Source organism: Camelina sativa, chromosome 11, assembly GCF_030686135.1.
Source record: "Camelina sativa cultivar CO46 ecotype springtype chromosome 11, ASM3068613v1".
NCBI classification, from domain to species: Eukaryota; Viridiplantae; Streptophyta; class Magnoliopsida; order Brassicales; family Brassicaceae; genus Camelina; species Camelina sativa.
In genome coordinates, this window is record NC_141890.1 from 10,550,402 (window position 1) to 10,567,955 (window position 17,554).

General features: G+C 35.8%; 4 protein-coding genes across 20 annotated transcripts; 1 reads left to right on the plus strand and 3 right to left on the minus strand.

The window, feature by feature from the left end:
* The first annotated feature begins 2,052 nt into the window (after window positions 1–2,052).
* LOC104722901 (vacuolar protein sorting-associated protein 28 homolog 1) lies at window positions 2,053–4,067 on the plus strand. Of its 6 annotated transcripts, none has more exons than XM_087473658.1 (3): window positions 2,053–2,267; window positions 2,475–2,669; window positions 3,094–4,067. In XM_087473658.1, exon 3 carries the CDS (start codon window positions 3,204–3,206, stop codon window positions 3,831–3,833), a length of 630 nt encoding a protein of 209 aa, XP_087329784.1. In that variant the 5' UTR covers window positions 2,053–2,267; window positions 2,475–2,669; window positions 3,094–3,203; the 3' UTR covers window positions 3,834–4,067. The 6 variants fall into 6 exon arrangements, with proteins under 6 accessions (XP_087329784.1, XP_087329785.1, XP_087329787.1 ...); XM_087473659.1 differs by having other exon boundaries at window positions 2,057–2,267; window positions 2,481–2,669; XM_087473661.1 differs by having other exon boundaries at window positions 2,087–2,267; window positions 3,150–4,067.
* A 123-nt stretch (window positions 4,068–4,190) lies between these two features.
* On the minus strand, window positions 4,191–10,254 carry LOC104722899 (B3 domain-containing transcription factor VAL3-like). Of its 8 annotated transcripts, none has more exons than XM_010441155.2 (11): window positions 9,860–10,254; window positions 8,581–8,662; window positions 8,374–8,472; window positions 7,620–8,257; window positions 7,217–7,313; window positions 6,826–7,000; window positions 6,510–6,589; window positions 5,923–5,970; window positions 5,564–5,824; window positions 5,146–5,183; window positions 4,191–4,970 (listed from the first exon to the last, which is right to left on the minus strand). In XM_010441155.2, exons 1-11 carry the CDS (start codon window positions 9,991–9,993, stop codon window positions 4,394–4,396), a joined length of 2,229 nt encoding a protein of 742 aa, XP_010439457.2. In that variant the 5' UTR covers window positions 9,994–10,254; the 3' UTR covers window positions 4,191–4,393. The 8 variants fall into 8 exon arrangements, 7 of the variants coding, with proteins under 7 accessions (XP_010439457.2, XP_010439456.2, XP_087329781.1 ...); XM_010441154.2 differs by having other exon boundaries at window positions 5,564–5,827; window positions 9,860–10,248; XM_087473655.1 differs by having other exon boundaries at window positions 4,191–4,964; window positions 9,860–10,194.
* Window positions 10,255–10,988: 734 nt separating this feature from the next.
* Window positions 10,989–14,190, minus strand: LOC104722903 (sphingosine kinase 1). Of its 4 annotated transcripts, none has more exons than XR_002033931.2 (10): window positions 13,734–14,147; window positions 13,528–13,650; window positions 13,330–13,430; window positions 12,989–13,061; window positions 12,716–12,802; window positions 12,544–12,621; window positions 12,375–12,445; window positions 11,916–12,179; window positions 11,634–11,719; window positions 10,989–11,499 (listed from the first exon to the last, which is right to left on the minus strand). XR_002033931.2 is itself a non-coding variant. In XM_010441160.3 (10 exons), exons 1-10 carry the CDS (start codon window positions 14,062–14,064, stop codon window positions 11,308–11,310), a joined length of 1,443 nt encoding a protein of 480 aa, XP_010439462.1. In that variant the 5' UTR covers window positions 14,065–14,190; the 3' UTR covers window positions 10,989–11,307. The 4 variants fall into 4 exon arrangements, 3 of the variants coding, with proteins under 3 accessions (XP_010439462.1, XP_010439463.1, XP_087331033.1); XM_010441160.3 differs by having other exon boundaries at window positions 11,634–11,756; window positions 13,734–14,190; XM_010441161.2 differs by having other exon boundaries at window positions 11,634–11,756; window positions 12,989–13,064; window positions 13,734–14,138.
* Window positions 14,191–14,611: 421 nt separating this feature from the next.
* LOC104722904 (sphingosine kinase 2) lies at window positions 14,612–17,549 on the minus strand. 2 transcript variants are annotated; one of them, XM_010441163.2, is made up of 10 exons: window positions 17,001–17,549; window positions 16,808–16,930; window positions 16,611–16,711; window positions 16,339–16,411; window positions 16,115–16,201; window positions 15,948–16,025; window positions 15,752–15,822; window positions 15,358–15,621; window positions 15,106–15,228; window positions 14,612–14,989 (listed from the first exon to the last, which is right to left on the minus strand). In XM_010441163.2, exons 1-10 carry the CDS (start codon window positions 17,326–17,328, stop codon window positions 14,795–14,797), a joined length of 1,443 nt encoding a protein of 480 aa, XP_010439465.1. In that variant the 5' UTR covers window positions 17,329–17,549; the 3' UTR covers window positions 14,612–14,794. The 2 variants fall into 2 exon arrangements, with proteins under 2 accessions (XP_010439465.1, XP_010439466.1); XM_010441164.2 differs by having other exon boundaries at window positions 16,339–16,414; window positions 17,001–17,427.
* Window positions 17,550–17,554: the final 5 nt, after the last annotated feature.

Consider the following 17,554-nt stretch of genomic DNA (forward strand, 5'->3'; position numbering starts at 1 on the left):
ATTCAAATTTTTTTATATATTTTTGACAGAAATTTTTTACAGTTGCATCTCTCTAAAAAGTTGCGTCTGTTGAATATAGAGTTGTGTCTTTTAATTACACCACGGCAAATTTTGTTTATTTAATGAACCATTAAAACTTTTGATTTATCTAATGAAACGTTGCAATTTTTTTGGTAAATTTGATATTCATGGTTGTGTCTACAATATTAAAATATATTTAAATATTTTTTTGTTTTCGTTTAAGTAATTTTAAGATACTCTCTTTAACCATCTATTCATCGAGGGTGATGATGTATGAATCCAAACCGAAATTTTTGTTTTTAGCTGTTAAAAAATGTGGTTCACGTTGGTTTTTCAATAAATGAAAGCATATTGGCTCTTATATGTTTGGTTTTTTTTTTGTCACAAGTATATATTTTGTCTACTCCATGCTTTTTTATTAGAAAACTAATTGTATTATAGAAAACAATATGGATTTCTATATTTCTATTTTTTAAAAAATATCTGATTATGAGTAAAAATAAAAATAAAATATTAAAATTCGTTCTATCATATTTTCTACTGTTGAGAATATTCAGTTTATTGGTAGATGGAAAACCGGTGATCAACAGAAAAATTGACGGTTGAGATGATTGTCCAATAAACTATCTTGATGACAAAGACTTATCTACAACTTTATATAGGTTAAAGAAATTTGTATATTTAGTTCTAGTCATAATACAATCAAATTGAAATCTTAGCAACAAAAGATACTGAATATGAAATATTTAAAAGTTTGAAAAGGTTTTGGATTCTGACTACCAAAAAAAAGGATGAGCATGTGAGAGCAATGAACCCGATCGTCCTGGGCCAACCATCTTCCTTAGACGCACACATTGTGATGCTACATCATACACCTAAATATTATTGTTATAAGTTTTAACTATTATTGTTTCCCTCTAATATTTATTATATTATTTATTTATGTGTGATTCGGGATAATTAACCAGCATCTTAGGCGGAGAAAAATAAGTAGTAAATACATTCAATATTGGATTAACTATATATATATATAATCTATTATAATTGCCAAAATGTTTAATGAATACAGGTTGTTTTATATAAAAATTTGTTTCATCTATAAAACGATAGTTGTTTGTATTATATATTCATTTACAATAGTGCCTTTATGAAAATAGATATATTCTTTTTATATGAATATATAACTGAGTTTTGATTCAAGTAAATAAAATATGTGATAATTTTCTGTTTAGTTATATTCAAATTTGAGAGGATTGGTAATTTTCTAACTGATTGACTGAATAGTAATATTAGTATTTATTTTTTATGAAGTAAAAATTGATTTTGGAAATAGAAATATGTTTGAGTTATGCTAAACAATATAAAAAATAATTAATTTAAATGAATTTAAACAAAGCATTATGTCATATTAAGAATTGTCCTCAATTAATATTTGTAATTTATTATATGATTATTTAAGAAATTTATAGTGTCTTATACAATGTACTCATAATTTTATCATTTAAAACAAAACAAAACAAAAAGAAATTTAAAAATATAATCATTTACATGTCATATTTGACAACAAAAGAACAAGTGGTAATGGTTCATAAAATATACAAAAATATGACAAGGTTAAGAAGAGAAAACACGACTGTAGATTGCATTTTCTCATTTTTCAGAAATTAAAAAATATTTACAAAAAGATACAGATAAAAGGTTAAATTGAAAAGATGTGAATGAAAGGTTACGAATAAAAACGAACGAAATAACACGACTGTAATGTAATTAGTTAATCATAAAAATTTGTTTAATTTGATGTGTGTAGTGTGTAGCATTGATAATTATTTATTTAATTATATGTGAAGTTAATATTATTTTTTAAAGTATATTTTTCAAATAAAATATGAAGAATTTTTTAAAAAAAATTGTATGTTTTTAAAATTTTTATTAAATAGTTTAAAAATTTTAATAGTTTAATAAATAAATTTAATTAAATAATTTTTGTAATAAATATTTTATTAAAATGAGTTTCCGTGCTCCATACCTACTAACTATAAAAGAGAAGGTAAAAATAAAATAAATCGCACGTAAAATACGGGAAAAGGCGTGCGAAAGGACTCGACAACAAACGTAACTTGTCTCTCAGATCAAATACGTCTCGATAGCCTCAAACAGAGAGATAGAGATACCCATTAATGGTGGCTCTCTGCTCTAGCGATTCTCTCTGAAAAAGTGAAAACCTTTTATTTGTCAACTCCTCTCAGGTCAGCTTTTTGTAAATTTCAACTCTTTTTATACATATGCTTTTAATACAATTCTTGAGATTAATTTTGGATTTAGGGTTTAATCGAGTTTTTCGAAATCTAAGTTATAAGTTTCAATAAAGTTTAGATTTTTAATTCGAAAGTTTCATTTAAAAAAAAAAAATGATTTGTTCGGGAGAATCGATGGTGATTGATTTGTTGATCCAGTGACAGAGGTTCGTTGCCTTGCCCTCGTGTTGTTTAGTTTCATACCGCGTGAAGCTTTCGTCATCAATTCATCATAAAGGAGCCGTGTTAGCACACGCAATCTCTCTTTCTCTCTCTCTCTCTCCAATCTCCATATCTTTCTCCTCTAATCCGGAGAAGTAGCTCGACCATCCAGATCCTCCAACTTGCTTCCTTGTGAGTATCTCTCTCTGACTCTCTCTCTCTCTCTCTCTCTCTCTATATATATATATATAAATTGTGGCTTTTGTTTCAGCAGATGAAAAAATTTGGGATTTTGAGTGTTGGGTTAGAATGATTTAGGGTAAGGGTACATTGGGTTTTCTCCATTTCTTGCTTTGGGTGATTATGATCTTGATTGCATATCATCTGCTCTCTGGCTTTTCTTCAATGTCTTCTGGTTCTTGAGATAATCTGCTGAGCGTTTTGGCTGAATGATTCGTTTCTCAACCATTTTCTCTATTTTGCGATTTACAAGATCTATGAAGTTTGGTGTAGTATTCAACTTCTTGAATTTGGATATGATCCTATGATTTCTACCTGCATTTCTCCTTTTTGATTTGGTTAGTTAGATGTTAATCTTACTGTGATTTGATAACAGAAGGAAGCTTTTTTTGCTTTTTCTTCCTTGCGCGTGGCCCATTCTCTTCTCCATAGTTTCCATACCTGTTCTGAAAGCTCATCAAGTCTACAGCTCTTAGTTTCTGAAAGATGGAGGTCAAATTATGGAATGATAAGCGCGAGAGGGAAATGTATGAGAATTTCGCTGAGCTTTATGCTATCATCAAAGCTACTGAGAAGCTTGAGAAGGCTTATATCCGTGATCTGATCTCTCCATCTGAGTATGAAACCGAGTGCCAGAAACTCATTGTCCACTTCAAGACACTATCTGCAACGCTCAGAGACATGGTACCAAATATTGAAAGATTTGCAGAGACATACAAAATGGATTGCTCAGCTGCAGTTTATCGCCTTGTGACTTCCGGTGTACCAGCTACTGTGGAGCATCGAGCTGCTGCTTCGGCTTCTACGTCAAGCTCTGCTTCTGTTGTTGCTGAGTGTGTACAGAACTTCATCACTTCCATGGATTCTCTGAAACTCAACATGGTTGCTGTTGATCAGGTGTATCCGCTGTTGTCTGATCTCTCTGCTTCTCTTAATAAACTAAGTATTTTGCCACCGGATTTTGAGGGGAAGATAAAGATGAAGGAATGGCTTTTGAGGCTGTCTAAGATGGGAGCTTCAGATGAACTCACGGAGCAGCAAGCAAGGCAACTTCACTTTGACCTCGAGTCATCCTATAACTCTTTTATGGCTGCTTTGCCTAACGCTGGGAATTGACCGATGTGCCACTAGAGATTGATGTGTGTTTCGGTTTATTTTGTATAACTTGGCTTGATGTAGTTTACAATGATGGCTTTAGGACAATGATTTTTGTTTTAAGACAATCTGCTACATTCGGGAGATGAATGTATGTAGACAAAGCAAGGCCTTTCCTTTTGTTATGTGAAGTTCATGCCAATCCAGAAAATTGTTATCGAAATGTAATGTATGAAAAACTAAGCTTTTACATTATTTTTACTCTTGGCTTTATGTTGCTAGGTTGGTATAGAACCAGGAATTTGTTTGATGTCAATTTGCAAGTTACAGAGAACTGAGAAGTATGTTTAACATATACCAATTATAGGAAACCTGAAGGGAATTTAAATTTTGCCCATTTTCATTAGATGTGAGTCAGAAAAGTAATGAGCTTTCATCAGTAAGGATATTAACTGCCCATTTTATCTACAAAATGCGCAATGCCTGTGGTGTTAAAAAAATATACTTTCCCAAAAGTTTACTGGTTTCTCCCTTCGTAATCTATTCAGTATTCACCTTGCAGCAATAGGAGTCTGCAAAATCTATATGGAGCTTGTGGTGGTCTCTGCAATTTCTTCTTCTTCTTCTTTGTTAATTTGGCTATGCGCAGTTGATGAGCTTGGTGACTTGAAGCTAGACTTCACTGTGTCATCATGATGCAGAGTCTTTTTCTTGGTAGTTTTGTTAGAACCAGGCAGAGATTCTCCGTCTTTCTCTGGTTTGAAGTTCAAATCCAATTGGCCTTTCAAAGGCGAAGCAAGACCCTCATGGTTCTCACTGTTGTTAGCAGATTGGCGAAGTTCATTATCAGAGTTTGGTTGCTCGAGCTCCGTGTGTGCATTGTCTTCTTTCCCCATCTGCTGCTTTTCCCTCCGTAACAACAGAGAACGCCTACGGCGTTTTCCAGCTTCGGAGACCGCACAAGAACAGCAACGGTCGTGTTTAGTACCTGCCCCACTTGGGGATTGTATGCAAACGATACAAGTACAGTCATTTCTATGTCGGGGGTGCTTTTTGGTTGTTTTAGGTGACATCAAGAGTCCTTCAACATCTTCCATGGTTTCCTCATCCTGCTGTTCAGCTACAGGTTCTTGATCTGGGGTGCATGTTGATCTAAAACTAGACAAAATTCAGAAGAAAATCAATGAGCTTTCAACATTTGGCAACACTTTCTGACCATGAATAGAACCAGTACCCTAATTCGATTCTCCTGACATCATTTAAGATACGATTCACCATTTCAAAAACCTTAAAGTAAAGAGGAAAGCTAATAAAGCAAAGATGTGTGATTTACCCTGTATCATCAATAGGCTTCCCGATGATTGGAGCATCCTATTTTCAAACCAGAAATATTACAAAGATATAACTCAGTGAATTAATATGTTCCAAAACAAGTAAAACAGGATTTGAAAACAAAACAAAAAGAAAAAGAAAAACATGGTTGATTATGGTAGAAGACTAATCAACTGTGCAGGTAAGAGCAGTCTAAGCCAATCATGTTTTTTATAAGCTTGAGATGAACAATTTCTAAACCTTATCTGGTGAATATATGAACAACAGTCAACAGGTTGCTATATCATGAAATATTCTTGTCTTCCAGAAGAAACAATAGAAACTACAGCCAAACCATAAGGAAACTGAAAGAGAAGTAATATCCTTAAGCGGCATAGACCTCATATGCAAATAAGTAAATCAAGAACATATGGATGTACCTCATACTCCTCGAACTCAGAATCCTCTATCATAACTTTAGATGGAGTGAAGTTGGGAGGAGGCAGGAGGAATCCTTGAACTTCTTCCCACGTTCGCTTCAGCTCGATGTGGTCTCCCTTTTCAACTTTTCGACGTTTACCTCTTGTAATCATCATGCTGCTTTTCTTCTTACTGGAGGAAATTTCTACCCCTGGGGTTTCTTTAGTTATATAGGCGGACTTCTTAACTTTAGACAGTGAATGCATATCAGCTGGTTCAGCCTGCTAATGGAAATGGAGAAGAGATATAACACTACTATGTTTTGTTACAAAAGCTAACTTGTCATGAAAAGGTGTCAGATAGGATTTTAATTACTTACATCTCTGTTTGTGCAAGTGTCACGATTGCTATTCGTTGAGTCAGTTTCCTGCAAAGACACATTTGATGAATAACAAGATACCCAGGATTTCTAGTATTTGCATCAGTTATGAGTTTCTCCAGCTAAGATATTCTGCTAGAATCTAAAGAAAAGCCCATTCGCAACAGCACAAAGTCTACTTCTAACATAGATCCATGTAGAAGCACACTTACTCATTCCTTATCCATTTTATCTGTCCACAAAGAGCATATCTTGCAACCAATTTACATGGCGGAATAAACATGACTTCCCAGAACTTTGAAAACTAATCCAAGTCATGAGACAGAAAAAAGTGATAAAAGAACCGTTTTCGAACTGCATACTTGAGAATTTTCTCCAACCTACTGAATCTCTTCACACAGACTGAAAATTTCTAGAGAAGTAAACAATGCATTTGCAATTGTGCGTTGTCTATATTCTAAAGTGCAGCTGACATTTAGGAAAGCTTCTTAAAACTAGCCGTTACTTGACTAGTAAATTAAGATTGTAACAATAGTGAACCAAAAGTACTTACTACCAAAAGCTATCTAGTTAATTTAGAAAGTAACCTGATCAGATGATTGAGCAACGGAAGCCTTTCTGAATCCCAACATTAACTTCCTTTCTGGATCTAATCGATTGAATATGACTAAAAAAAAAATGGAAATCAGTTCCCAAGCATAAGCTCTAGAAAAAAGAATTATTAACTCAGAATAAGTGTAATATGCTTGACAAAAGTAATCAACTAAAATAGTAATTCAGAGAGGAAAAAGAATTGCTTCCTCATTAAACCGATGGAATTGTGAACAGTAAATTCTACTACATAAAACATATTTAAGCATTAGCTACATGGTAAACCAAATTACAATATTACGAACGATATACCTGTATCACCAGTCTGCAACTGCAGGCTCTGTATGCATGGACCTACTCCCTCTAGAACATAAATTCTGCTCTTGTTGGTGGCCCAAAAGCGAAAATGAAATATCCATTCTTTACCCATTGGGTCCAGTATTTTGAGAGGCACACCCTCGGGGTTGGAAATTTGGGGTAAGAAAGCCTGTTATACAGCAATGCTTTGTTCATTTGGCATCTTATATTTGATATGAGACGACTGTAAAATTTCCAGATGCTATGATTACTATTTTCATGATACAAAAGCAGTGAAGTATTTGCTATAAGCACCAGATAGCCAAATTCTAAATTCTTTCCACATGAACCAACCATATAAATAAGAAAAGAGATTCCATACTTGCATAAGCAAACAGTATTTTACCTCTGCACATTTCTTTGGCAGCACCATCCGCCCAACTCTTCCAGTATCACTTGCACTTAGCATCTTCTCAAAGAGATGGGTGACAACCGATTCAGATCTTGCACATTGTTAAGGTTCTGATAACTTAAAACCATCATTGTTTAGTTTTACATGTCATGAACCTGAGCGGCGAAATATCCAAACAGAAAAGTAATAACCTATCTCTAAAACCATTCATCTTTAAGGCTTACATTCACTATTCTACAACCTAGTATAAACTTATTCACATTAAAAGCTAGAAAAACAAACAACAAGCAAGATTAGTAGGATACTAAAGAATTAAAAAGAAAAGCACGATTCATATGCTTATGGTGAACATACAACATTATTAGCCAATGCAGCATCTATGAGACAAGAAGGATACTCTTTTGATTGATTCTGCAGAACTTGGTTTATATATGAAACCTTGGGCCAATATTGTGGAACCACCTGATATGTTCCTGGTGTATCAAAATGAGTCCTCACATTACGACTCTTGCATTCGAATGGCGAGTCTGCTCCGCCATTCAAGTCATTGTGTAAGCGACTTAGTGGAGAACAATTAGCTGTATGCCATAAATGACTTCCACCTAGTCTAGAGTGACCAGTTCTCTCAATTGGTGTTGTAATTGGCACAGGAAACGCAAACTGTGTCCCACATGAACCCTCCTTTATTGAGATCAATGGGTGATAGACATTGACATTTGTTCCATTTGTAAAAGGAGATACTTCATAATTTTTTGAGTTTTCACTCACTAATTTCCCTATCATGTTATTCAGTCCCCTTTTTCTCTCCATGGAACATGCAGCGGCCCTCTCTTTAGAAGTAGGTTGACTAAATTCATTATTATCTCCACGATTACGCAAATCAAACTGCAGAAATGAAGGACCTGAACAACTAGGAGGCTGGAAGCTCATCTGATTTGACCTAGTTGAAGAACTCCAGTTGAGCGACAAGTCCTTGAATTTTTCAGAAATTGGAGATTGGAAAAGAAAGGATGGTGATGGCGAAAAATTGGGTCCCTGAAACACATGAATAAAGACTGTTGTAGAACACAGACTAGAGATCAAAATAGATATTCAACTTGAGAAGGATGGAATACTGCGATTAGGAAAAAAAAAGTGAAATCGTCCCTCACCAAAGCAAATTTTTTTCTTGCGCAAGCCAAACACTCAATTCCTCCAGCATCCAGTAACATATAAGCAGATGCAGAGACAATACAACCACAATGAACTCGCTGCATGGAATGCTATTAGTGAGATACTTCATATCTTGAAACCCCGACTATGATTTTTGTGATGCGAAGGAGACTTGAAAAGTTTTAACGAGTAAATCATATATTTACCTTTCCACATGACTCACAACACCTCCACCCGGAAGCCTTTAGGTGAAATACGTCACAAAACTTTCCTTGCTCATAAACAGAACTGGAACCAGAATAAAATCATTATATGCAAAATGGAAATACAGTAACGAGCTAATGAAATTGATGCAGTGAGCAGGTAAAAGAATTGTATCTGCAGTGTACTGAAATCACAAAAAAGAAAACCACACTCTTTGCATCGGTTAATGCACAATGCAAGTCGAACTTGCAAACTTTAACTATTGTTTTTCAGCTCTGATGAAGCTTACATTTCACACCAAAAATATTAAGTCTCTGGAAACTATACAGGCATTCACAGTTATAGGATATAAAATTCGCATGGTTATTATTTATCAAATACACATCTTTTCTACGAAACAAGCTACATACAGGGATTAAAATGATTGAAGGGTCACCAATATCATCAAACTGCTAAATGGTTTCCCATGAAAGACAAAACACAACCATACATTTTCACAATCAAGAAGTAAAGTGAGAGCAAAAGTCTCTCATAAGTTATAAGTAATAATTTATAGGCAGGTAGTTAAGCCTTGATGCACAAAAAGCTTTGATCCTATGAAAATGACCTTGTGTTTACATAAAACCATTGCTTTACCCAATTTAATATGTAACTTTGATGCAGTATAGAATATAAAAACTTAGAAAACCCACTAGTGGACAAATTCTCCAATCAGGTGGATCATAATGCAATGTAGCTTCCTATTGTTTAAATATATTTTGTCCCTTAGTTTTACTTGGTCAATTTCTGTGTCGTGTCACTGGACTTTGAACCTCTAGACTCTATTTGGTACACAACATTGATGATGCTACATGAAGAATTCAGCTGAAAAACCCATTGGTCCCCCCCCCCCCCCACATCCATCAAAATGCTTCAAATTTTTATACCCCAATCACTAGTTAATAGACAGCGTTAAACAATTCCAAGTTCAACTTCTGAAAAGAGTGGCTCCTAATCTCTCGGATTCTAGTCAAACACAAGCGGACGCTATACTCCAAACCCAAACCCAAACCATAAAAAACAAAAAAAACTCAGAAATTCTCGTTTCAAAATATGTCACCCACATGATAACACAAATTACACAACATTAAGAAAAGAGAAAAAGAAGAAATTAACTAAACGTATTCACTGAGTTTCAAGATCGAAAAGAAGCACACACACTCGATAAACACGAACTGATCACTCATAAAAATGGAACAAAAGCGTTAAAAGTAAAGGAAAGTAAAGGAAAGGGATGATTACGCGCAACGATCACAGAGGTCGACTAAATCGCCAGTACGGATACGCCAACCAGGTCGACAATGTTGGAGCTTGAACTCGGAACATTCGTGGTTGAAGCAAAATCGAGAGGATGACATGGAGGAAGACGAGAGCATAATAATAAAAAAAAAAACCCTAGAAAACCGTACCCGACTGAAATTGATGGAGAGCACAAAAAAAATGGTGAAGTGGTGGTGGTAATACCAACAACAACAACAAAAACAAATCTCTCTCTCTCTCTCTCTCTCTCTTTTGAGGTTTTACAGAAAAAGAAAGCTTTATTATTATCTCTCTTCCTCTCTCTCCCTATCCTAATCACATTCCTCATATTTATTTCCAAAGTATATGCCAAGTCATCATTAGTATATGGTAGGTCCAAATTAAATTCCCAGGAACATTATTATATCATTTGATCATTCATACCCATGTGTCGCATCAACATTTTTTAAGTCATAGGCTAGTTGACAAAACTTATATTTGTTCGTATTATACTCCCTCCGTTTCAAAATATAAGATAAAACACGCATATTAAAAAATAATTACTTTTCAAAAGTTTAACCAATCATAAACAAATCTGCATAATAGAAAATATAAATTTAATCTAAAAGTTGCATAGAAAATTGTAAACATCCTATATTATGAAACAAAAATAATTTTCTAAACATTCTATATTATATAACGGAGGGAGTATTTGTCAAAAAGCTATATAAGCTTCTACTACTACTGTTTTACAAATTAAAAATCACTTGTTTTTTATGATTTTATATATATGGATTAGTTTTAATATGTTATAATATATATAACTAATAGCTTGACTAAAATCTATGACTAAAACAGATTAGTCATAAAATCTATATAACTTATAGCTTGACTTTTTTTTTTTGGGGACAAAAATAGCTTGACTAAATGTAAATTACACGATCACGGGATGACACGGGATGGCAGGCTCCAATCGTACTTGGCATTAGGAGATCCTTCTTGGCTCCAATAGCAGATTGCCGCAGATCACTGAAGACTGTTCTGTAGGGTACTGCATTTCATAGTGTTTGGAGAGCTTTTTGGCTTCACTATCAAACACTTGCAGTGCTCCCTTCCCTTATGTTTTTTTCGGTTTGTTTATTTTTTTCCTGCTTTTGTCCTTCAGACGACAAAAAAAAAAAAAATGTAAATTACACAAATGAATAAAATCTATAATTTTTTGACTAAAAAGAAAAAGAATAATCTTAGGATTATTATATGGTCTGATTCGGCAAAATACAATAATACACAAAGTTTACACTTGAAAGTTGAAACAATACACTCCATGGAATTTTGTAAGTAGACTCGAAATATAGCTGTACATGTCCATCAAATCAAAATTATAGCCACAAGGGAACAACTTTTGAATTGTGTCTTCCTCTCATCTCATCTCATCTCATCTTGTGTCTGAATTATTCAGGAGAGTAGAGAGTTGCTAAACCTTGATCAACACTTATTTGAAGCTTGTTGTAAGACATCAAAGCCTTCTGATCACATTTGTATGATCTTCTTCCTCTTGCCAATACCTCTCCGTCTGAATCTATGATTCCTTCCTTGTCTGGGTCGCCTATGCGTGCGCCTGGCTCCAGCACAAATGCCTTCACCTTTTCAACAGTAAAAACACTGCGTAAGCTTTTTAATCAATCATAAAATCCAGATTCATGCACAGAGATACATTAAGGCCATTAAATGACAGATTGCAACTATAAAAATGGGTTCATGGGTTCGGATGACAAACCTTCAGATATGATACATACGGTGATTGAACATGTGTTCCATCATTCAACTTTGTCATAAGTGATATCAAGGCAAGCTTAGGGCAGTCTTTCATGACAATCAAATCCAGGAACCCATCAGAAAACTGTTTAACCAGAATCTATACGTAAGAACTCTAAGAAGCATTTACAATTTGTTTGCAAGTAGTAAACAACCCTATGACTTCTTCTTGCTCGTGAACCCAAAAGAAGACCCAAAATGGTGTTTTCCTGGTTTGAAAATGTTATAAATTTTTGTAACTGACCTTTGCATCAGGAGCAGCCAAAGTGTTCTCAGCACCCCAGGGAACATTATGAAGCCATACTGAAACAAACGGGCCTTTCATTTCTCTCCAATCCAGATCTTCAAGTTTAGTATCAGGTCCTTGGTATCCGAGTGCCTTATCACCAACATATGACTCTTTATCTACATTGCAAATGGCTGGTTGCCCATAGCTTTCAAACCCAGGAGCCGGCACAAATAGAATTCGCCCATTGTATTGTCTTAAGCATATTATTCTCTGAAGACCCTGCAAATACAAGCCGTAGAAGAGAGAGAGAGAGAACATAAGATCCCTTTAGTTGAATAAGACAACATCCAGTTAGTATCATACAATCACTTATTTTGTTCAATGCCAACCAGCAACTTAATTGACGGATTTGAACAGAAACGCATACTTAAAACTTGCACTGCAGGAAAATTTCAAAAGTTCAACTAAACATACATAGACATCAAAGCGAGCGCTACCCATCCATCTGAACTTCTCTGACTCGATGTCTATATCAGCCACTAAACCTGAAATCAAGTGAAACTATCTCAATACAACCAACGGAATCAATCAGCAAGATCAGCATCTGCAAATTAATTTCTAAATTCTAGAGTAATACAAATACCCCAAGCAAGCATCAAGACACTGAAGAATTTGGTTGTCCCTTGTGAGATGGTTGCTACATCTAGAGAACGTGTACTACCTGTTAATACAGAAATAGTGTGACAGTGAGTTCATTCAGTGGGAAAGTCAAAATATTTTTGAAGGATTGAGTATCGTAAGGTATGGAGCAGGACCTCGGATAATCGAAATAGTAGCACTTGTTGCACTACAAGGAAGCCCTACCGGTTCCAACAATGATTTAATCATGCCATTACCACTTCCTGCCATAAAGAATTTTAGTGCACATGACGAAATCGTAAGTAAAAAGTTAAGCTAAAGTTTCTCATACACAAGATATCAATTTGATACAATAAGCGGCAAGGTTTCTATCTTACTGAAGGATAACCTTTACATCTAAACTTTCACATGGAACACACAAAACAAGAGAAGCATCAAGCAGAACAAACCTGCAGGGACCATTCCAATAGGCAATTTCAAGGCAGTTCTCCAGTCTGCTCTTTCGAGCAGTCCATTTACAACCTACTAAATTAAGGAACCAATCGTAAGAATCAACAAAAACAAAACAATTGTATAATCCTAGAGTCAAACCTAAGCAAAACAGTAAACATATAATTAAGAGATTGCTTCCTTTAAACAGATACTTCCAAAAACAATATGTCATTCCCCTAACTTCATCAAAGACATGATTTATTAATTCCCCTAGTTTGAATCATGTTGTGAGAATAACACAAAAGACACTCATTATCACTTACAACAAAATTGACCAACAGAAAAGCTTCCTACTTACCTCAACAAGGACACCGTCACCGCTAACACAAACAATACCATCGTATTTTGATACATCGATGGACCTAACAATTTCCTTAGCATGCAAATGATACTTGGTTTCTGGAACAATCATCAGAAAAACAAAAAAATCCAATTGTTAATTTCCTAGACAAGAGTTCTTGACATCAGGAAGAAACAAAATAGAAATTCACAGAACCTTGAATCTCAAGTTGGATATTAGCATCTTTAAACAATGGTTTCACTTCCTCTACAAAAATCTTCCTCGCTGATTTCTTCCCGCCAAACGGGTTCACAATTACAAACAGCTTCTTCGGCCGACCTGAGGAATTATCAATTTAGCATTTCCATATAAATTTCGATTTAAGCTCCGATTATACCTAGGTTATCGATACGTGAACTAACCGAGAGAGTCGAGGTGTTCATGGAGCTTATCGTACCAAAGCTTTCTAGATTCGTCAGAGAGAGGCTCGAAATCGAAGTCCTTCCTCGCGTAATCTCCATAATTTCCTCCGCAGCAGATCCCTCCTTCTCTCTCTACCAAGGTTTTTACTCTAACCTTGTTACCTTCCACGACGAAACTCAGGATACCTTTCTTCGCCGTCGATTTCCGCCGCCCAGATTCCGTCCACCGTAGCTCTCCCTCGACAGTCAACGTTAACGGCGTCACAACACCATTTACCAGAACTCGGTAGGAGATTATCGCCAGACGATCGTTCTCCGGCTGATGATCCATAGATAGAGAGAGGAGTTTCGCCGTTGGTGAGAGCTAAGATTTAAAAATTGACGTCGAAGCTAATCTCTCTGGTTAGACTTTTCCGATCAGGTGGGAGATAAAACCTCACGCGCTTAGCCTGGCGAGTGGATGAGATGACGTGGCAATACCCCTTTTAGTAGTTATGGCGTGTCGATTTCTCGTAGGCCAGAGATAAAAAATCAAAGAAGATGGCTAGACTCGCGAAACGACATCGTTTCAGAAGTTCTAGAAATTGACTTTTTATAGTTTTTACCTTTCTAGACTCTCTACTTTCTAAACAAACAATTCACAGCAGTTAATCTGGTTTAACACCAAACAATCATGGTAAAATGTAAAGCTGCAAGAAACAGGTACAAACTGTGAGAGTTTATAGTAAATAACATTGACAGTTTTCGATGATGAATGGTTGAAATTTAAACATTACCACCAAAATCAAGTTCTAGCTCCCTCTGGTTAATACCAAGTTTACACTCCAAGATCAAGATAAAATCACAAATAACTCACAGAACAATCTTAAGATTAATTATAAGAAACACACAAAACAGCTGCTTGATTCTCATTTCCTGTAATGTACTGTACATTTGCATCAATCAAATTACCCTCACAACCACAAGGGAACAACATTTACAAAAGGAGATAGAAATATTAAAGTTTATAAATTATGTATGATGTGAATGTGTCTTCATCTCACGTGTAGTTTTTAACATTATCAATATTCAGGAGAGAAGAGTGTGGCTAAACCTTGATCAACTGTTACTTGAAGCTTTTCGTAAGACATTAAAGCTTTTTTATCACAATTATATGTTCTTTTTCCTCTTGCTAAAACCTCTCCATCTGAATCTATGATTCCTTCCTTTCCTGGTTCGTCTATAAGTGAGCCCGGCTCCAACACAAATGCCTTCACCTGTTCACATTACCGGGTAAGCTTTTTAGTCAATCACAAAATGCAGGCTCGCTCACAAGGTACATTAAAGCATTCAAATGAAAGATTTCAGCAATCTGAGATTTAAAATGACAAACCTTAAGATACGCTATATACGGTGATTCAACATGTGTACCACTACTCAACTGTCTCATAAGTGATAGCAGGACAAGCTTAGGGCAGTTTTTCAAGACAATCAAGTCCAAGAAGCCATCAGAAAACTGTTCATTATACCATATACAAATGAAGCTTTAGCGGTCTTTTTGCAAGTGAAAGAACCTTACGAAGGCCTCTTAATGATGCGCAACAAAAGAATTTCCAAGATCTTAGTTCTGAGATGTGTAACTGACCTTTGCAGCAGGAGCAGTCAAAGTGTTCTCAGCACCCCATGGAACATTGTGAAGCCATACAGTAACAAATGGACCGTTGATTTCTCTCCATCCAAGATCTTCCAATTTAGTATCAGGTCCTTGGTATCCGAGTGCCTTATCGCTAACAGTTGGCTCTTTGTATAGACCGCAACTAGCTGGCTGTCCGTAGCTTTCAAACCCTGGAGCTGGTAGAAATATAATTCGTCCATTGTATTGTCTTAAGCATAATATCCTCTGTAGAGCCTGCAAATACAAGAACATAAAAACATTCCTCAAGTTCAATAAAAGAACAAACCAATTAGAATCATACAGTCTCACCAGCAACTTAACAACTGCAATGCAACAATTTTTCAAATTTGTTAAATAAACGTACATAGAAGTCAATGCGAGCACTTCCCATCCATCTGAACTTCTCTGACTCAATGTCTATATCTGCAATTAAACCTGAAATAAACTGTACTAATCAATACAACAAAACGTATGGTTCAGCAAGCTCATGTACTACTTTCATTTGCAAATAACTTTTTGACTCTGGACATGGAACCAAGAAGTAGAATTCACTGGCATACCCCAAGCAAGCATCAAAACACTGAAGAATTTGGTATTCCCTTGTGCAATAGTTGCCACATCTACAGAACGTTTATGACCTGCCAATACAAATATAATGTCCTAAGGAGCTTATTACTGAGGAAAAGGAAAATCTTATGCAGGATAAAATTTTCTTATGGAGCAGAACCTCGGATAATAGAAATAGTAGCACTGTTTGCACAGCATCGAAGCCCAACCGTGTCCAACAATGACTTTATCATGCCATTACCAGTTCCTGCAGTCAAGGATGTTAATGCACATAAACAAGGAAATGTAAAGCAGCATAAGAGAAGTTACATCTTATATGTATTTAGGGTTGCAGAATGAAAGCCTATTGCAAACAGCTTCAAAGTCCGAGGATGAAACACAAACCTGCAGGGACCATTCCTATAGGCAATTTTAAGGCATTTCTCCAGTCTGTTCTTTCGAGCAGTCCATTTACAACCTACTAAATTAGGAACCAAGTGTAAGAATCAGCAACAATAAAACAATTGTTTATCCCCAGAACCTAAGAAAAAAGAGTAAACATATAATTTAACAAGAGACTGCTTCTTCTAACCAACACTTCAAAAGAGACACATCATCACTTCCAATTGAAGTTAACCAAAACAACTGAAACAGAGAAATTGATACTTCCTACTCACCTCAACAAGAACACCATCGCCACTAACACAAACAATACCATCGTAATTTGATACATCCATGGACTTAACAATTTCCTTTGCATGCAACTGATACTTGGTTTCTGAAGACTCACCATAAGCAATCCAATTTGTCAATTCCCCAGAGAAAAAGAGTTCTTGAACCCAGAAAAGAGACAAAAATTAGAAATCAGAGGAACCTTGAATCTCAAGCTGAACATCAGCATCATCAAACAATGGCTTCACTTCCTTAACAAAAATCTCTCTCGCCGATTTCTTCCCGCCAAAGGGATTCACAAACACAAGCAATCTCTTTGGCCGACCTAATGGAAAATTTCCAATTTTTAGCATTTGAGTGATCCACAAGTTTTCAACTTTTTTACAACAACTAACCGAGAGAATCAAGGTATTGACGGAGACTATAGCACCATCCATTTTGATCGATGAGTGGCTCAAAGACCAAATCTTTCCTGACGAAATCTCCACTAAATCGTCCACAGCAGATTCCTTCATCTTTCTCCACCACTGCTTTTACTCTAATCCGCTTACCTTGGACGACGAAACCAAGAACATCCTTCTTCATCGACAGACTCTGGCGGAGACCGTTCTCTGTCGACCGTAGCTCCCCGTCGGGAGTCAAAGTCAGCATAGCCAACTCACCGTCTATATACACTATGCCGGTGATTATATCAGTCGGAGATATCATTTGATCATTCTCCATCAGACAAGACAACCTCCGTCACGGTGGCGAACCAAAAGAGAGAAAGAGAGAAAGAGAGAGAGTTTGGTCTTGCTTCTGAAGTTGAGCTAAGAATAAAGCAAGAAGCGAAGCTGACTTTAGTACGTCTTTGTCCGATCAAAGGGGAAGTGTTAACCACGCGCTTAATCTGGCGTGTGGATGAGATGACGTGGCGTAACGCTCTTTAATTATGACTCGTGTTGTTGAT